Below are 21,031 nucleotides of genomic sequence, written 5' to 3'. Positions count from 1 at the left end.
CATGGGGACATATGCAATATGCAGAGCTGAATGTTGACATTTCAACTACATCAAACAACAGATTTTCTAGGTTCTATTTCCAATATTTGTTTTGTTTGTTTTTGTTATATCCTTTTAAAAGTTGGTGTCATTTAAGGACATGCCAGATTTACATGGTGGATGAAAGCAGGAGAACTCGGAGCAAAACTACCACCAACCGAGTCAGTATCTTGCTACTGCCCAAAGTGGGATTTGAATTTGAATCCAAGAGGTGAAAGGTCAATAGTAATGTCCATGTTGGAACAACAGCCTGTCTAATTCCTACATATCATCAAGCAGGACTCACGGACAATTTCCTGGTAAGGTTTCAATAAGTTGTTTAATGTTTTTGAAATTTAACAAATTTGTTAAGGTTATTACAAAAAAAGTTTATTAAAAACAAGCAAAGTATACTCAATATAATAAAATATTTATTTGTGTGTCTAATTCACATAAAGTACACAAATCCACAGGCTCATCTATAACAATGTTACAACATATACAATGGTGATACCATAACATGTCACCTGATGTGTCACATGACACATAGGCCGTCACATAATATAGATATAACAGCTAGTGATCTTAATCACATTATAAATTGTATTACATTCAGTGATTCTAACATCTGTAACTCTATCTGGGACCTTAAAAACTTTGCATACGTACATGGTGTGTATTTATTCTATCCTACATTATATACCTAATTAGTCATTGACATGTTTACCTACAAACACAATATGCTATAAATTGTTCTAAAAAGGTAAAAAAATGAAAAACACTGAAGAATGATAAATTACATTTGCACTAACAAATACCAGGTAATCATTTTTGCACCACTACTTTGTTACTACATCAGAAAATTATCTCCCCTTGGTTAAGGGACAGCACTCATTGAGTACATCTGGCTGATTTTCTCTGGATGTGTATAGTGGATTGCCTGATGGTAACCACTCTCTCTGGTAGACAAACAAGTAAATACTTCAGAATAAAAGAACACTTATTTAAAATAATTCATTGCATCTCACAAAAAAACAAAAAAACCTGGCACTGTCCTTTATGGAATGAGGTACTGATTCCTTCAATGGATTTCTCTTAATTGATGAAATATTATGAGGAACCTAAACATTGTATTTTGTACACTTGCCTATCTATGTCGAACGTTTAAACATGTGCTTATGTACATGCAATTTGTATATAGAACAATTCAAGACAGAAATATTTTGATCACTACTTCAATGAAATATTTTCCCAGTGGAAAAAACATGAACATTTGACCTGACTTTCATGATCAGTTTTCAGATATTTTGTACGCTGGCTCATCTATGTCGAACATTGAAACATGTGCTTTTGTACATGCAATTTGTATAAAGAACAATTCAATACAGAAATATTTTGATCGCTACTTCAATGAAGTATTTTCCCAGTCGAATAAACATGAACATTTGACCTGACTTTCATGATCAGTTAAAATAATTTACACACACAAATTATTTTGGACGGAAACTTGATCATCATCACATAGTGACAGCTACTTTATTTTATGCTCTAGGAAACGTACAGTTCTACAAATATGTCCATACAGTGTAATGCACTCGCTATAGCAAGTATTCTTACTCACACATATATCTCACTAATCTCAAGAATAAAAATTACCAACAGTTCCAGAAGTCAACCATTCTTCTAAAAGATATCATCTAATGTTCGATGTTGAAATGTTCATGTAATGACAATGGCACAATCAGATATGCATGAATGAATGGATCAGAAAAGTAGAAAGAGGGACCAAAATTTATGTTTTTACTATAATTTATGTCTTATTTATCACTGAGAATTGACTATAAAGTATACACAAGTAGACCAAGTAATGGTGATTAATTTTGCTACAGGAAATACAAAAGTTGATCTAGACATGTTATATGAGTTTTTAGATAAAGAAGTTTTTGCTTTGTTCTATTATTTTTCTCTCTCGTTTTGTACCAAATTAAATTTGTCTTATCAATTAAACAACAAGTTTCTCATGTTCAGCAGAAAATTGAAAAAAAATATGATTTACTTATCTAAGTATATAATTAAATTCATTTATGTAAGTACATAATTAAATAAATTATATTCAGCAGTTTAAAATCAAAATAACAAGATACTGGCATATCTTTGCTAATTATGATATGGATATCACAATTACAGTAAAACTTTGCTATAACGAATCCCATGATACCAGAAAAAGCCAATTGTTATTACAGAAATTTGCTATAAAGTTTCTGATACTTTAAATTAATTAAAGTCATTGGCCTATTGAACCCTGAATCAATGTTATTACCAAGTTAACTCACAAATTTCAAAGTCTACAATAATGTTTTCTTTGGCAGATTTCTTTTTTGATCATTTGATTTCCTTTTTTAACCCCATTTTTCACTTTAAAACAAGGCTACATTCAGTACTTTCAGAACAAAATTCTGGAAAAATTTGTTATAAAGCAAAAACTTGCTTGCCAGGACCACAAAATCACTTTGTGTTAAAAGGTAATTGGTTATAAGCAAATTTGTTTTACATTTCTCAAAGAAGTATTATAAAGAGGAATCAACACTGGGGATCTGATTTTTACTTTGGAATAAGCAAAAATTTGTATCAAGCAGATTTCTTCTATAGGCCAGACACAAAAAGAAGCAGTAATTTGGTATTTTTGACTAAGTTTCCATGGTAACGATTTTTTTTTTAAATTGAAGGCCCGCAATAGCAAAAGGCACAACTAGAGCACTTGTTTGATGTATACAGAAAGTTTCAAGGAGCTGTATTGAACAGTTTTAGAGTTAAAGCCCGGAAAAGAATCTCGGACGGACGGACAGAATCCAAAACAATACAAAATGCATTTGCGGGGGATACAAATACAACAAACATATTTATTGCACATATAACTAATTAATCAGTGAACATAAATATAACTTAAAGGACTTAAAATATCCCCTAAATATCTTCATACACATTTCCTATCACTAACACAACACTCTTATAATATTACTTCTTTCATGAAACAAAATTCAATCATCTATAAATTTTCTTAAAGATGCTACACCGCTGACAAATGGTATTTTTTCACTTTCAAAAACAGGAGCAGACGATTTAGTATTTTTCTTCAGTTACAAAAGTTACTTACTTTACACCATTACCATCATTGAAAAGTTTGAGCTTCTAATTTTACTTCAAGTTAAAAATATGAAAAATAATTAATTGCATCCCGAAAAAAATCCGTAGCACTATATCCTATATTGAATGAAGTAATGACTGCGCATGCTCCAAAGGCTAAATAAATTATTCTATCTTATTTTTTGTGTTAATTAGGCACATATATACACGATTAAACACTAATTATTGTTCGAATAATAAATATCATTCATGTTCTGTCGGCGATGGAGCATCTTTAACATACTAACAAAGTCATCTACATCAACACTACTTAGTGCTGTATCATTTGATCACTTTAATTTTTGTTTAAAACATTTTTTAAATACTGGTACAGTACTAGTGTTTCCATATTTAGAATATCGGTAATTCCCATTTCCGGATTGTGATATTCCTGCACACTACCATTCATCAGATTCTCTAATACATGTAGTTTGTTTCTGTACGTTGCTGCCTGTCTATGATCTGATATGACCTAGAATGCTTTGTGTTATCTACAGCTGACCTTGATATGACTACCAATCCGACCTTCAGTAAAATGGGTATGAAAGAAACTTGCACATTTTTTATATCCACTTTGAGTAAGAAACTCTGAAATGTTAGTTTGTAAGTTGTTGAAATACACAATATGACTTGGCAATGGTGTAAGCTTGACCTTGTACTCCTGTTTTAGCCATCGGACTGGGTCGTTGTAAAATTGGTCTGCCTCATCTGTATAATTCTTCTTCTGAGACAGATTGGGTTCACATGTCAGCATCCTCATACTGATGTTCTGGTGTAGGTAACTGGAATAGAAAGTATACATTAATTGTTATGCTCTGGTGTAGGTAACTGGAATAGAAAGTATACAGTTAATTGTTTTGTTCTGGTGTAGGTAACTGGAATAGATAGTATATAATTAATTGTTATGTTCTGGTGTAGGTAACTGGAATAGATAGTATATAATTAATTGTTATGTTCTGGTGTAGGTAACTGGAATAGAAAGTATACAGTTAATTGTTTTGTTCTGGTGTAGGTAACTGGAATAGATAGTATATAATTAATTGTTATGTTCTGGTGTAGGTAACTGGAATAGATAGTATACAGTTAATTGTTTTGTTCTGGTGTAGGTAACTGGAATAGATAGTATATAATTAATTGTTATGTTCTGGTGTAGGTAACTGGAATAGATAGTATATAATTAATTGTTATGTTCTGGTGTAGGTAACTGGAATAGATAGTATATAATTAATTGTTATGTTCTGGTGTAGGTAACTGGAATAGATAGTATATAATTAATTGTTATGTTCTGGTGTAGGTAACTGGAATAGATAGTATACAGTTAATTGTTTTGTTCTGGTGTAGGTAACTGGAATAGATAGTATACAGTTAATTGTTATGTTCTGGTGTAGGTAACTGAAACAGATATTATACGGTCAAAGACTATGTTCAGATGTAGGTAACTGGTACAAATTGTATACAATGAGTCACTATAGATATGTACTGTATGTTCAGAAGTAAGTAACTGGAATAGATAGTATACAATCATTGACTATGTTCATATGTAGCTAAATGGAATAGACTATACAGTCTATGACTATGTTTAGATGTATGTAACTGGAATAGATAGTGTACAGTCAATAATTAAATTTTGTGTATTCAACACTATTACATATATGTTTAAACCAACAGATAGTATATTCTGTCTTTGCATATTACCTTACCATATTTCCCCCTTGCAGGTAAGTATTTATTGTGACATCATTGTTTGGTGACTCATGTCATTTTCTATATATTTACATTGCCACTGCACAGTACCTATATGTTGCTACTATGCCCAATCTATGATATTTTCCAGTATTAACATTGGCAGTTAGGCTCTGGCGTACTAATACTACCATCAGAGTTCAAAAGGCCAAGAAATGACTGGGTTTTACGTCAGTATGATAATTCACTGAAGAACATAGAATATATATTCTTACAAAAATTTTAAATGGTTTGAAATGCTGTACTAATCGTTGTATATCCCATTTTATAGAGGAGACTATTTCATCTACTGTTATTGTTTAGTTAGTTGTCCATGGCAACACGCCGGAAGTTAGTCAAACTCAACTCTTTCCCACCAAATCAATGGCTGTTACATCAAATGATATTTTTCACTATACAAGCTTTATTCAATACTTTATTTGTCATCATTTTTTTCTTTTTATAACCGGAATGACTATATAAATGTAAATATAAGCATTGGTTGTCATATTTTTGAAATGCATTGGTGTGTAACATACATTGGGTGTTCTAGCATATCTATCATGGTGCCCTAAAAAGCACCATTGGCTATGCTAGAACACCCAATGTATGTTACACACCAATGCATGTCAAAAAGATGACAACCAATGCTTAAATAAAGTATGAGATTGCGCTCGCAAGAAGACACGTGACATCACAATTAATATCTACCCACAAGGACAGATAACTCTAAAATATGCAAAGACAGAATAGATAATTGGAATATTTAGTATAAATTGATTCACTATGATATCGTAGGTAAATTGAACAGACAGTTTTACCCATGTATGCATCAAATTTAAGACAGAGGATGAGTGGAGCCTGAAAGTATTTTGGACACTCTATCCAAATGGTAATCAATGCCCCTGCATTTGAATTTCCAAGTCACATGTGTAGCCATATCATTGTCATTACAGGTGACACTTACCTATAGTATGGTGTGGAATGACAGGGCGTGAGGAATAGAACATCCATACTCTTGTCCAAACTCTGGTCATATAAATATTTCATCACCACAACCGTCCCTCTCTGGTGTATCAAACCAAAATACAGAGCCGCGGGAATGTTAACGACCACAAGGATCATCACAAATATCTTTGCCTTCATTAGATTAAATCGATGCTGCGTCTTTTGCACAACGACAGGATCTAACTCCTCTTTCACAGTTGTGTCCCCTTGCTGTACTTTACTGCCCCCTGGTGAGGAACTGCTGGCTCCCTCTAATGGCTGATCAATGTCTGTAGCTTCCTTGTCTGACGAGTGTGCGTCTTTGTCTCCCTTACTAAGGCTGTGTGTACTGTCCGCGCTGACTCCTGTACTTGCCGTGTCTGCTGAAATCCCGGTACTAGCTGTACTGACAGAGCTACCTGTACTTGTAGAGCTCACCAGACTATCACAGCTACTATAGCGACTGGCAGCCTCTTCCTCTGTTAACAGTCCATTCTGTTTCTTAACTTTTCTTCTCTTCAATCGTGGTTTTCGACACAATGTTTGGAAATACACACCACAATAATGCATTGATAAAGGTAATATTGGCATTAGAAAACGGAACTCCTTGTGGGCAATAAAACTGAAATGTTAAAAAAGTAAGTCGTTACATCTTTCATTGTTAAACTTAAATTCTGTTCATAGCAATAGTTTAATACAGATAATTCTTGCAATAAAAGACAGCATGAAAAGTGATAAAATAACTTTGACAATTTTTATCAAATTTTCAAATTAATCTTAGAGTTAGGAATTATTAAGAGGTTCGTTTCCAATTCTTATTCCTCAGGTCATGTGCCAAACTTAGACAGAGAGTCAATATATACATGTAGATGTTGTTAACAAGTCTATTTATTTTGACACTGTTTACAAATTAAAACTTTGGAGCAAGGCTGTCAATATCATCATAAGAACAAAGAACCTTTATCCTGGTTATAAATGCTTCAGGTGTTTTGTTCCTACTTATATGCTTATATTTGGGCCATCAAAAGTGATTGATAAAAGTTAAACAACTTGTTTTGCCATATATTCAAAATGAATAGATTATACCTTTAAGAGAGTATGTCTAAGTTTTAAGGGCTAAAGTTTACCTGTATGCAAATATTGTCCAGATGATGAGAAACAATAGCACTTTATTTTTAGCCTTATAAGCTCCAAGGATGAAGGGAAGGAGATGTGTGGTCATGAGGACTGGGTAGCCCTGAGTGATGTACCAATGCCATGGGTGTGTACCGTAGATCGAGCCTCCCCCATGTAGCACATTAAACTGGAGGAAGTTATAGTGGACGAGGATCCAGTCGCCGTGGTAGGCACTGTCCAGGAAAGTGGAGATCAGGAAACACACAGACCTGGAGTACAAACCAGTCATAAGTCCAATTCATAGATTTTTGTATTTGTTTTATAGTTCTATTAACAGCCAAAGTCATTTAAGGATGCGCAAAGGTTAGATGGTGGGGGAAAGTCAAGGGTACCCGGCAAAAACAAGTAATACCCGGCAAAAACAAGTAATACAGTACAAATGTATTCATAATACTTGTATGGATGTAAAAGATATGTTATGCAAGGATATATTGTACTATGCTGTTTTTATTTTGGCTGCAAAATAAAATACATAATTTCCCAAGATCTTTCATAATTAGTTGATTTCTCTAATAAATAGGTTGCAATTTAAGCGATAAAATCAACTGTATTTAACTCTTTAAAGTAAAGTAGTTACCCAATGATGAAGTAATGTTTGAGATCCCGCTGGAGTGTAATAGTTACCCAATGATGAAGTAATGTTTGAGATCCCGCTGGAGTGTAATAGTTACCCAATGATGAAGTAATGTTTGAGATCCCACTGGAGTGTAATAGTTACCCAATGATGAAGTAATGTTTGAGATCCCGCTGGAGTGTAATAGTTACCCAATGATGAAGTAATGTTTGAGATCCCACTGAAGTGTAATAGTTACCCAATGATGAAGTAATGTTTGAGATCCCGCTGGAGTGTAATAGTTACCCAATGATGAAGTAATGTTTGAGATCCTGCTGGAGTGTAATAGTTACCCAATAATGAAGTAATGCTTGAGATCCCACTGGAGTGTAATAGTTACCCAATGATGAAGTAATGCTTGAGATCCCGCTGGAGTGTAATAGTTACCCCAGGTTGAAGTAATGTTTTAGATCCCGCTGTAGTGTAATACATGTAGTTAACCAATGATGAAATAATGTTTGAGATCCCTGTCGAGTGTAATACTTACCCAATGATGAAGTAATGCTTGAGATCCCGCTGGAGTGTAATAGTTACCCAAGGATGAAGTAATGTTTTAGATCCCGCTGTAGTGTAATACATGTAGTTACCCAATGATGAAGTAATGTTTGAGATCCCTGTGGAGTGTAATAGTTACCCAATGATGAAGTAATGTTTTAGATCCCACTGGAGTGTAATACATGTAGTTACCCAATGATGAAGTAATGCTTGAGATCCCACTGGAGTGTAATAGTAACCCAAGGATGAAATAATGTTTGAGATCCCACTAGAATGTAATAGTTACCCAATGATGAAGTAATGTTTGAGATCCCGCTGGAGTGTAATAGTTACCCAATGATGAAGTAATGTTTGAGATCCCTGTGGAGTGTAATAGTTACCCAATGATGAAGTAATGCTTGAGATCCCGCTGGAGTGTAATAGTTACCCAAGGATGAAGTAATGTTTGAGATCCCGCTGGAGTGTAATAGTTACCCAATGATGAAGTAATGTTTGAGATCCCGCTGGAGTGTAATAGTTACCCAAGGATGAAGTAATGTTTTAGATCCCGCTGTAGTGTAATACATGTAGTTACCCAATGATGAAGTAATGTTTTAGATCCCGCTGGAGTGTAATAGTTACCCAATGATGAAGTAATGTTTGAGATCCCGCTGGAGTGTAATAGTTACCCAAGGATGAAGTAATGTTTTAGATCCCGCTGGAGTGTAATAGTTACCCAATAATGAAGTAATGCTTGAGATCCTGCTGGAGTGTAATAGTAACCCAAGGATGAAGTAATGTTTGAGATCCCTGTGGAGTGTAATAGTTACCCAATGATGAAGTAATGTTTTAGATCCCGCTGGAGTGTAATAGTTACCCAATGATGAAGTAATGTTTTAGATCCCGCTTTAATGTAATAGTTACCCAAGGATGGAGTAATGTTTGAGATCCCTGTGGAGTGTAATATTTACCCAATGATGAAGTAATGTTTTAGATCCTGCTGGAGTGTAATAGTTACCCAATGATGAAGAAATGTTTTAGATCCCGCTTTAATGAAATAGTTACCTAATAATGAAGTAATGCTTGAGATCCCGCAGGAGTGTAATAGTTACCCAATGATGAAGTAGTGTTTTAGATCCTGCTGGAGTGTAATAGTTACCCAATGATGAAATAATGCTTGAGATCCCACTGGAGTGTAATAGTTACCCAATAATGAAGTAATGTTTGAGATCCCTGTGGAGTGTAATAGTTACCCAATGATGAAGTAATGTTTTAGATCCCGCTGGAGTGTAATAGTTACCCAATGATGAAGTAATGTTTGAGATCCCGCTGGAGTGTAATAGTTACCCAATGATGAAGTAATGTTTTAGATCCTGCTGGAGTGTAATAGTTACCCAATAATGAAGTAATGTTTGAGATCCCCCTGGAGTGTAATAGTAACCCAAGGATGAAGTAATGTTTGAGATCCCACTGGAGTGAAATAGTTACCCAATGATGAAGTAATGTTTGAGATCCCCCTGGAGTGTAATAGTAACCCAAGGATGAAGTAATGCTTGAGATCCCGCTGGAGTGTAATAGTTACCCAATAATGAAGTAATGTTTTAGATCCCTGTAGAGAGTATGCTGGTTGGTTTGTAGATGCCAGGAACACATCAGGATCCAAATGACAACAGCAGTTGGCCGAATGAGGACAGACATGGAAGCCAGGGCCACAAATTTTGGTACTGAAGATCTGTGAAACACATAACATATCATTAACAACTGTATAAATCAAACAAAATTAGCAAACATGATAATAATAGCAATTTAGATTTTCAAAATGCTTTAATTTTATCACAAAATCACTTCAGTATAATTATAGGGTACATACCACAGTAGCTTTTTCACTAAATATTGTTTGTGACACAAGCTGCTGTATCATTCACTAGTCAATTAATGTCTTTTTCTAATTTTCATAGTGGCTATGAATAGCAGAAGCTATCCCCTGGAGTGCGTTAGAACTCCTCGGAAGATATGTAGATAGCTTCTGCTATTAATAGTCGCTATGAAAATTAGCAAAATACATTCAATCCATGTATTAACATTAGATTTATTTATGAAAATAAAAATAATTGAAAGGTTTTTATATTATATTTAAAATTATGACAGCTATATACGACGAGAAACAAGATTAATGGAAGAGCTGCATGACAAAGTCCTCAACGTAGCGTTTTAAAGCTTCCGCCTTCCGGTAGACCGTTTTTGGCAAATGACAAACGATAAAGAACAAAAAAACAAGAAATATATTTAAAATAAGATTTGATTGACTTATTACAGTAAACCGTAGTTGATTCTACATCAAGAAACAACATATTAAAGATCATACATTAAAATATTGTGGGGGACTATTTTTTATTGATATGGAACTGGCGTAATGTTTGAAATCAGTTGATCTGTGCACGAGAATGGTTGTATTCATTGTGTATTCATAGTGTTTTCATAGGCAAATGTTTATTTTCATCAGTTGGTTGATCCATATAGTGACAAAACACTCAGAATGTAAATATAAGTCAATAATGCCTTTTAACTGTTTGGAAAAACTATACAGCTACCATATTCTGTATTTGTATATTACAGAGTTACCTGCCCTTGCTGGTAGATATTTATTGAGACCTCATGTGTTTGGGAACATAATGTCATATTTTTCGGAGAAAACAAGGTGAATGGCGCTCACAAAATAATGATGTAACAATAGATACCTATCCGAAAGGGAGCTAACTCTGTAATATACAAAGACAGAATATATACTTATATGGCAGCTCCAACTGTACTGTACAACACAGTACAACACTAATAACTTAGAAAAGTTTACAGCTATTGAAAAGATAATGATAATGTTTTAATTGAATATGAAGATTTGATATCAGACATCTAATCACCAACCCTTTGATGTTTGGCCAGGGAAAGTAGTATAGCGCCATGGTGACAAGGACAGTCTCCATACAGTTAGAGAGTGTGCGAGTACAGCAATAGAGAGTAAACCAGGATAAGATTTGACAGAGTAAGGTCCACTGGGCAGTAGCTCGATCACTCAGCTTCCAGGACAGTTTAAACAGGTACAGATCTCCCAGCGCTGCAATTACTCCTTGAACAATACGTGGTAATTTTATCTACAGAGGAAAATGGAAATAAATCTTTTAAATATTTTTTTTTTTTTCACAAATACTTTATTGAAAGAAAATATATTTGTACGTCAACAGTAATTATTGCTATTGTGGTTCCGCATAGAAGTTTGAAAAATCATTTTTGGAAAATAAAATGAATAAAATATAAGATAAATTGTATATCTATGAGACACAATTCTTTGCAGCAGTTTTCATTTACAAATCGAAGGACTTTAATTTGAATATTGTCATTCCAGATTTCTGATATAATACTATTGATATGGTGATTATGAATGCTTCAGTCCAATCATCTCAAATCAATAAGAAAATTTGTCTCAATTTGTTTTATCATCAGGAAGGTAGTGTATATATGCATGTTAGGGATGTCATTAATTACAAAAGATATAAGCAATACCTGAACAGATATCTAGACCCATGTCTAAAGTCTATAATCGATAAACAATGCAGCTAAAATGCTCTCACCAACAGAAGTCGATGATCTAATCCAATGACTGCCAGGATCTTGTAGAGAAAGGCGAAGATTGTAGGGTAGAAGTAACTGCGGATTCCCTGTCTCCATTCCCATGTCAGGTAACCATAACTATTACTGAGGTAAGGCCAAACATTTCTATCATTTTAAAAAGCACTGGTTCATTACGCTTATCCTTTCAAGTTTACTTCATTTTAATTAGTTTAAAGGGACAATTCACTCAGGCTAATTCTTTTGCATAACCAAGAGGCAAAATATGGCATAAATGTATTGTTCTACATTTCTTATGAAACATATAACATAAAATATTGACAAATTCCACGTTATTGTTTAGTATTTTAATTAATATCGTTGAAATATCAAATCGTTGATCAATACGATTAAGCGGGTACAATATGAACGCTGTACCCATACCCGAGCCAAATTCACGCACGTTAAACAAATAAACTACATAACCACTGAGAAGGTGATAAAATGATTTTTAGGCAAAACAATTCACCTAATAAGGTAAACACACTACTGTCAGAGCGATTTGAGCAGTTCTAGACAAAAGTTGTATTACTCTACGAACAAGGGACAGGGTTCGGCATACAAGAAGTTCAATCACAATGTGTAATGGCGGACAGCGAAGCGAGTTTGAACATCTACACACATGTCACAACCATCGGCTTTTCAGGCATATCACAGTTAAACCGACTGATCTAATTTCCATTAGAACTGGTTTTTTCCGATATATGTACAAATTTTAATGTTCTCTTAGACTGAATTGTCCCTTTAAGAAAATTTTGTTTTAAATTGAAATTTTGCAGTTAACCATGCAACAGAATATCAGCATCTGTAATAATGGATTGTTTAAAACAGAAACTAGACATGGTAGTGTACTTACTGATGCCTAAATACTCTCATATATTTGTTATACCATACACGACCCAATAATTGCCCAATCCCTATAAGCACCCCTCCCTCTTTTTTTTGGCTTCAATTTCACTTATAGTTACCGATACTTCAAATCCACCAAAAGCAAAATAGATTGTTTTATATGCATTTTTGTGTTAATTAGACACATATAAACACGATTATACTAATGGTACAATTGCAATTTCAGGGGTTACTTTTCTATACCATCTGTATGCTATCTAATGTAATTTAGCCCAAATCAAGTGGTACCACAGCCAGGTTTAACCGGCAAAAAATTAAGAATACTGCCTGACATTGAAACCCCGGATTATATACAAAAAGGATACTCAAATACTATCTTGTGTGCCACCTCCAGTGACTGCCAATACTCGTCAGGAACAAAATAGGTCTGTATCATCAATGCATTGCAAACCCTTAAAGCTATCAACCCAAGGAGGATGGTCTTTTCAGTTGCCATTAGTTTTTTCACAATTAATGGACCCAGAACTTCTTCTTGGAAAAGATATCCTTCTTCTTCCTCGTCTATTTCCTGTTCATCATCTGAATGAATAGGTGACATAGGACATGAACTTTTCACACGGTCTCGAGCATCCTGGTTGTGCTTGAGCTTTCGCCTACGAATGGTGGCTGCTCCTTTTCCTTCCTTTGGCATATTGGCGACAGTTGGTCTTCCCAAGCTATTTTCTGGACATGGGCTCTAATTGAATGTTCAATGGCAACCTAAAATGTGACCATTTAGCATTATTGAAATTGTGAAATAACAAACCAATGGTCATATGAAAAGCACATACATAGGTTTTAATTGTAAATAGTGATGCCTTCTAGCTTTGCGCTAGGGGAATTTCCCTTTAGCTCAGTCGATAGAGTGGCGAACTAGTAAGTCCGGGATCTCTGGTTCAATCTCTGGTTCGGCACAATTATCTCGTAGTTACATTTGGTGCCATAGACCACTCCAAGTAAAAGCTATACGAGATTGAGAGGTTTTTGTGGGGATAGAACCTGATTTGGTCTGTGTTTGGGACCATTTGAAATGGGCAAGTAGTGTATCAGGTTTTAATTGTACATAGTGATATGGTCGCCTTCTAGCTTCATGCTAGGGGGAATTTCCCTTCAGCTCAGTCGGCAGAGAGGTGGACCAGTAAGTCGGGGGTCGAGGGTTCGAGCCCAGCTCGCGGCACACTACTCTCGCCCAGGTCCATGATATATATATATATATCTAAACATTAATGTAATAAATCATCTTTATAGACAGTTGTCGCCTTTTGATATTGGCTAAAGAATTTGCATAAATCATATACATGTTCAATCCAAATACGACAACTGACCCATTAGAATTATTTAACGTTCATCGATGTTCATGCATATCAAAACGTTGAACTCTTACTTTACTGTGGTGAGTATAAAGTATAAACTATCCCATTGTTCCAATCCAATTACTAAACAGTAGTACTATGTGGTAGATACAGTACAAGCAAAAAATGGGTCCAGTCACCAAAAAAGGGCTTTTTCATTTGTTGAAACATAATTCCGGCATTATTTTTCTTACCTGGTTGACTGCTGCATGTCTCTTCCTCTACTGATAGATCCAGGTATATAGTTCTTATCGATCAATATTTAATCAGCATTGTTCCATCAGACCAATGAAAAACTGCCAAACATGTTCTGTACCAAAGTACGCAACAATCGATCGTCTAATCTTCTCGGTGTCAATTTGATACATCAGTCTCGTGCGTTCAATCTCTTTCATGTAAACGCTCGTATGACCTAGACATTTGAAGAGTGATATTGAAAGGGGGTTAACTCGATCTGGATTAACGTTTTTTGGACAAGTGTCCCCTCCTCAGTTAATTCCCTTGTCTCTACGATAGTTTACTGTTTTAAGTTGGCGAGTTAATATAGAACTTATTCGCAATGTTCGCACTGTTTATCCAGTCTTGATGATAGCTTCATGCTAATATGACTGACCTTAATAAATTTCCATTGTTCACTTTCTGGTTTGCGCATGAAAAGAGAGTTATTAAAAACAATAAAATGATAAAAAAAAAGCCTATCCTTTTTATTCCGTTAATTTCCTTCCTATTACGTGTATATTTATATGGCATACAAATCCAGTCCTAAGATGAGCTTTCAATTCTTCTTTTGTAAGGATTAGCAAGATAACCCTACTAAATCCTCACATCACTATATAATGCTATAATCGTAAATCAAGATTAGCGAGGTAACCCCACTAAATCTCTAGAAGTTCTTTTGTTCTTGTAATAAACTATGTTGATCCAGTTGTAGTTGACTAATAACAATAAGAATTGAATTTCAGCTCCAGGTTCTTCCATCGATCATTCAAACTGCTTTTGAAACTATTTGATTTTTTTGCTTCCACCACTTTGTTAGGTAATGTATTTCAATCATGCACCACTCTATTGGAAAAACTTTTGAAATTATTTAGATCGAATTCCAGTACTTTTTATTTACATTATAAACTTTTAAAACGAAACCACAATTTATTACTGCACTCTTTGCATATAAAGAAAATGGACAAAAACATTATAGATTTATTAAATTAAATCAGCTGATTAAATATCTTCGCGAGACAATGCATATTATACATGTACCTCCATTATTTATATAATCGTGGATTTACATGTTAATATAATATATTGTTTCTTTCATTAGTAGTGATTACTTTGACGGATTCATTGTTTATCCATTGATATCGGTCACACGGATCTGAGAATAAGTTACAGATTATATAATCATGGACCCGCCAGAGTGCCCTAAGACCATTTTCAGACGTTTTAGAGGTAGTAGATTAAAAACGATAAAAATCAAACTCTACATAGTGCTTAATATATACGATAGTACCATATGTAGAGTATGATTTTTATCGTTTTTTATCTAGACCTCTAAAACGTCTATTTATAAAAATGGTCTTGGGGCACTCTGGTGGGTCCATCATTATATAAACTGTAACTAATTTTCGGATCCCTGTCGACAAAAAAAACACAACTTCGCTAGCCATGGATTAGTCCGCTTAACCTGCCTATATTATTAGGCTTTTTTTATTTTCATTTTTGCCTAGTATATATATTAACACCTAATATTATAGCCATGGGTAATCCAGTACGAGTCAAAGACAGTATCGTCGGTGACCCTTGGGCCCTTTGCTAGCGAAGTTGGAGAAAACACGATTCAAAACTTTCTTATCATTGGCGCCCAGCGCGCAGTTCTGATCATGCATAATACATACAGATATTGTAGCTGTTATAGTATCAGTTTGAACCGGGTGCGTCTCTGTCAATGGTAGGTTCCCGATATACACAGTGGGGTACATGTATAAAGGTTACATGCGAAGTTTTGTAGCACTCGATTAACTACAAAAGCGTGTTCTATATTGTTTTTACACGTGATTGTAGATACATATATGACCCACTTGTTCCAATCTTATTAAAATACAGATCCTTATTATCACTACGTTTAATAAGAGGATCTGACAACATCCCAGTAGGCGTCACGTCCAGAAGACCTTTGGAAATGGCCAATCAAATTGGCACTGCCAGAATCTTGACTGGGCACGAAATAGTTTGAAAAAGCTGTCCGAATTATTTCGTGTACGTAGTCATCTCGCCCAAAGAGCACAAGGAAGCAAAATGTTTTGTATACTGGGACGAATAGGCGTTATAAGTTGACGAAACAATGTGTAGAAAATGTATATGATCTGAAGTACACGTGGTAAAAAGGTCATCCGAACATGACCCCTTATGGGATGTTCTATTGAACGGAGTGGTTATATAAGGATCTGTATTTTAATCAGATTGCACTTGTTCAAAAGAGTTGACACATATTATTGGCATAATATATTGCTCCCAATTTTATGCTGAGTAGTAAAATAATTTTTATTCCATTTCCTTTCTCATTAAAAAATAGTTTGTATCAGAAACATAGCCACATTTTACACCATATACACCGACTGCATGTACACTAAATTAGTATCTATAGGTTCGAACGTGTGACATTGATGTACATGGTCAGTTTCTGAAAATGCAAGCTAGCTTAATTATACAAGAAAATATGAACGAATGTATTTCATAAAACCAAAAAATATTTTTAAGATACTACTTTCGGCAAAAAAAATGTCTGCTTAGGGTTACATTGGCCAAAAAATAGGGTCGGTGGGTCGGGAGGATTTTTTTATTCCATTTTTTAGTGTCTTTCACTCTAAAATAATGACCGAAACTAGAGACTGAGATTGAAATATCGACTTTTATTTTATTTTCGTAGAAAAGTGCGGAAAAAAAAATTAGGGTCGGGGGTAAAAAATTAGGGTCGGTTGGCAATCTAATTAGATTGGGTCGGTTGGGTAACCGTAAACAGACATATTACTAGTGGGGCAACACCTTAAGGGATGTTGCAGATGAAATGAGAGACGAAAAGGACCATGATAACTCGTGATAATTCTCCAAAATATGCGCTATGCATATAAATGTACATGTATACGGTGCATACGTGTATGGAAATTAAATGAAAAATAACGCACAAGGGGTCATATTACATATCTCTGATCTATTTAGTCTGTATAAATGAGTGCCGCGAAAGGGATATAACTCTTGCTTTTACTCTTAAAATAAACAGACATATTATTTATTTGACCTTAGGTTTGTAAACGAATTCTGCTTGCTTGGTGTTTTGGACTGTTTTTTTGTTTTGTGTATTCTAATGCTATATAGCTATAGGACTGTTTTTTGTTTTGTGTATTCTAATGCTATATAGCTATAGGGCTATTTTTTGTTTTGTGTATTCTAATGCTATATAGCTATAGGGCTATTTTTTGTTTTGTGTAATCTAATGCTATATAGCTATAGGGCTGTTTTTTTGTTTTGTGTATTCTAATGCTATATAGCTATAGGGCTATTTTTTGTTTTGTGTATTCTAATGCTATATAGCTATAGGGCTGTTTTTTGTTTTGTGTATTCTAATGCTATATAGCTATTTTTTGTTTTGTGTATTCTAATGCTATATAGATATAGGGCTGTTTTTTGTTTTGTGTATTCTAATGCTATATAGTTATAAGGGCTATTTTTTGTTTTGTGTATTCTAATGCTATATAGCTATAGGGCTGTTTTTTGTTTTGTGTATTCTAATGCTATATAGTTATAGGGCTGTTTTTTGTTTTGTGTATTCTAATGCTATATAGCTATAGGGCTATTTTTTGTTTTGTGTATTCTAATGCTATATAGCTATAGGGCTGTTTTTTGTTTTGTGTATTCTAATGCTATATAGCTATAGGGTTATTTTTTTTGTTTTGTGTATTCTAATGCTATATAGCTATAGGACTGTTTTTTGTTTTGTGTATTCTAATGCTATATAGCTATAGGGCTATTTTTTGTTTTGTGTATTCTAATGCTATATAGCTATAGGGCTATTTTTTGTTTTGTGTATTCTAATGCTATATAGCTATAGGGCTGTTTTTTGTTTTGTGTATTCTAATGCTACATAGCTATAGGGCTGTTTTTTTGTTTTGTGTATTCTAATGCTATATAGCTATAGGGCTGTTTTTTGTTTTGTGTATTCTTATGCTATATAGCTTTAGGACTGTTTTGTTTCTGTTTTGTGCCTTTTTGATGATTTTTTAAACATACCATAAAAAAGATAGAAATAATAACACGCAAGACAAAAAACAGAAAGTTCCTCTAAAGCTTTGATATATTAAAATTGGTACCTGCTGTGACCATTAATTCATTTTGTTTTCATTACCGAAATGATGAAATTTAGAGCAGAGTTTGATTTTATTGAGATTTTTTTTTTTTGTAATTTTTTTATTTTTCAAGTTTTCATTAGACATATATCATGACAAAACATATATAACACCGCACACATATACCCTCACTAAAGAGACTCACTCTCAAATCCACACACACATAGCATAGTCATTATATTTATATTTGTATACACATCCAACAGCCATTTACACTCACACATTCTTACTCACACGCATGTACACAGAATAGAAATATATATCAAAAATGTATATATCTATATTACACATCAGCAGATGACCACATCTACACACAATTACATGCACAAAAACGTACACTCACACACATACATGTATTTCATACATAGGATTTCACATAGAAATATACATTCACATTGTTCTATTTTTATACACCAATATGTAACTATCTCACATACACACACACACTCACATTCACACACAGACATATACAATTAGAAACATGATTACAATAAAACATACTATGTCCAATAAATGCTACAAAGTTTAAACTTCACACACAAATAGTTATAGACCACTTAGAATATCTAATATACAAAGCATAATTATTTTAATATATTGAAAATAAGTGATGTAGATTTATGATTTTTTTGTACTTTTTGGGATATATAAATCATTGCATTATTGGACATAGTATGCGTATACCATTGATGAAAGAAAAAAAAAAAACCCAAAATACAAAAAAAAAAAAAAATAAAACAAAAATCAGGACATGAATAAAGTCATTGTGTAGGAGAAAGAAATAGAAAGAAAAGAGAAGATTGGAATAAAAGAAAAATGAAGGGGAGGGGGGGTTAAAAGAAGTAGAGGGAGGGGGGGGGTGTTGGATGCACTGTGTATTATAATTTGGTTTAATGAAGGAACAGCATATTATTATAGATTATTGCAAAAAAATCAGGGTTGACATTGTAACATAATATAAAGACATGGTATGCATTTGACACACCGTAGGGCGGCCAGTATACATATCGCTAGACAAACAAACTGTTTACTATATACATAATATGTAATCTTTATGAGGGGCACCAATCAATCAAAAAATTTATTAAAGATCCAGTAAAGGTTTCCATTTTCTCCATTCCATCTCAAACATTTTTATCTTATTTTCACTCTGATAAGATATATTATACTTTTGAACATTATAATTATCCTTAATATTATTAATTAAGGCATTTATACTCAATGATTTATAAAGACATCTTGTTTTGTACATATATTGTTTAATAATTATCAATATTTCATTATCAACCTTACTACATTTTTGTTCAACAATTCCAAAGAGGAAAGTTTCTTTATTATAAGCAAATGGAATAAAAAGTACATCCAGCAAAGATTCAAATTGTTGTAATAATGTTTGAATCTCATTACACTCCCATAAACTGTGTATCATTGATTCATTCTCCAAATTACAAAAAGTACACAATGAACTAGGTATCAAATTGATCTTAAATAGAAATGTGTTTGTCACCAAAATATGGTGATTAATTCTTGCCTGAAACCATATAAGCTTTGAGTTATTAGTAACTGAAAAGGGCAATTTATGAATTTTTTTCCATTTATCATCGTCAAAGTCAAACTCTCTATTCCATTTTGTAGTGCCAGTAGGCCTCGGTGGTGTTACTAACATACAATTATAAAAGTCTTTACACCCTCTTTTACTTTTAATGACCAACTCTAAATTTAATGGTATATTAGGAAGCGGTAATTTTTCTGTATCTTTAACAATATTTCTTAGATATTGTTTAATTGCCATTATCATTCCATGATATTGTAAGAAATTACAATTAACATTAAACTTTTGTGAAAAATCCTCAAATGATAGGAAATTTAAGTTGTTAAAATCAGTATCCTTTATAAGATCATTTATCATATAAATGCCTTTTAGGTACCAGCTCTGGAAGAAGACAAATTTCCTATTTATTTGAATTTCATTGTTGTACCAAAGTGGAGATTTAAGAAAATTTTCCTTTTTGTGCTGTTTCATATTTTCAGAATTATTTAGCAATTTCCAGGCTTTGAAAACATCTGTCCAAAATTTATTTTTACAGTTTAAAATACATAAATTCACATATTCTTCTCCACATTGATAAAATTTATTGAAATCAATATCTAGCTTCAATATGGATGTCCATTTACCAGATGCACTAGTTAATCTCCTTATCCACCCTAGCTTAAGGGAGTTGATAAAACATAACAAATCAATCATTTTAAAACCCCCATTTATATATTTCTGTACAACAACATCCTTCTTAATTTGATGTCTATTACCATTCCATAAAAAGTTATATATGATAGAATTTAACTGGGAAATGTATTTTTCCGAAGGATTCGGAAGGGTAATAAATAAATAGTTTAGTTGCGAAATCAAGAGTGATTTTATAATATGAATTTTTCCTATTGGAGTCAGATTTCTTCTTTTCCATGAGGTTATTATTGCCTTAAGCTTCACAATTTTCTTGTCAAAGTTCATTTTTGGTATCATATCTAAATCAACAGAGAAATCTATACCCAAGAAAGTG

The 21,031-nt window shown here is 33.5% G+C and overlaps 1 protein-coding gene across 1 annotated transcript; it reads right to left on the bottom strand.

Moving 5' to 3' along the window:
* Nucleotides 1–431: 431 nt before the first annotated feature.
* LOC138325597 (GPI mannosyltransferase 3-like) lies at nt 432–15,008 on the bottom strand. The gene is made up of 8 exons (XM_069271369.1): nt 14,271–15,008; nt 13,051–13,444; nt 11,800–11,917; nt 11,096–11,322; nt 9,756–9,905; nt 7,038–7,295; nt 5,891–6,532; nt 432–3,983 (listed from the first exon to the last, which is right to left on the bottom strand). Exons 2-8 carry the CDS (start codon nt 13,374–13,376, stop codon nt 3,689–3,691), a joined length of 2,016 nt encoding a protein of 671 aa, XP_069127470.1. The 5' UTR covers nt 13,377–13,444; nt 14,271–15,008; the 3' UTR covers nt 432–3,688.
* Nucleotides 15,009–21,031: the final 6,023 nt, after the last annotated feature.

The sequence above is a fragment of the Argopecten irradians genome, chromosome 6 (assembly GCF_041381155.1).
Source record: "Argopecten irradians isolate NY chromosome 6, Ai_NY, whole genome shotgun sequence".
NCBI lineage: Eukaryota > Metazoa > Mollusca > Bivalvia > Pectinida > Pectinidae > Argopecten > Argopecten irradians.
This window is presented reverse-complemented; position numbering and strand designations above follow the sequence as displayed.

Excerpts from the sequence above, each read along its gene's own strand:
- LOC138325597 (XM_069271369.1), bottom strand. The coding sequence starts at position 13,376 with ATGCCAAAGGAAGGAAAAGGAGCAGCCACCATTCGTAGGCGAAAGCTC. Across the intron at positions 6,533-7,037 it reads TGGACAATATTTGCATACAG|TTTTATTGCCCACAAGGAGT; the intron begins GTAAACTTTAGC and ends TTAACATTTCAG. Across the intron at positions 3,984-5,890 it reads CATTCCACACCATACTATAG|TTACCTACACCAGAACATCA; the intron begins GTAAGTGTCACC and ends TTTCTATTCCAG.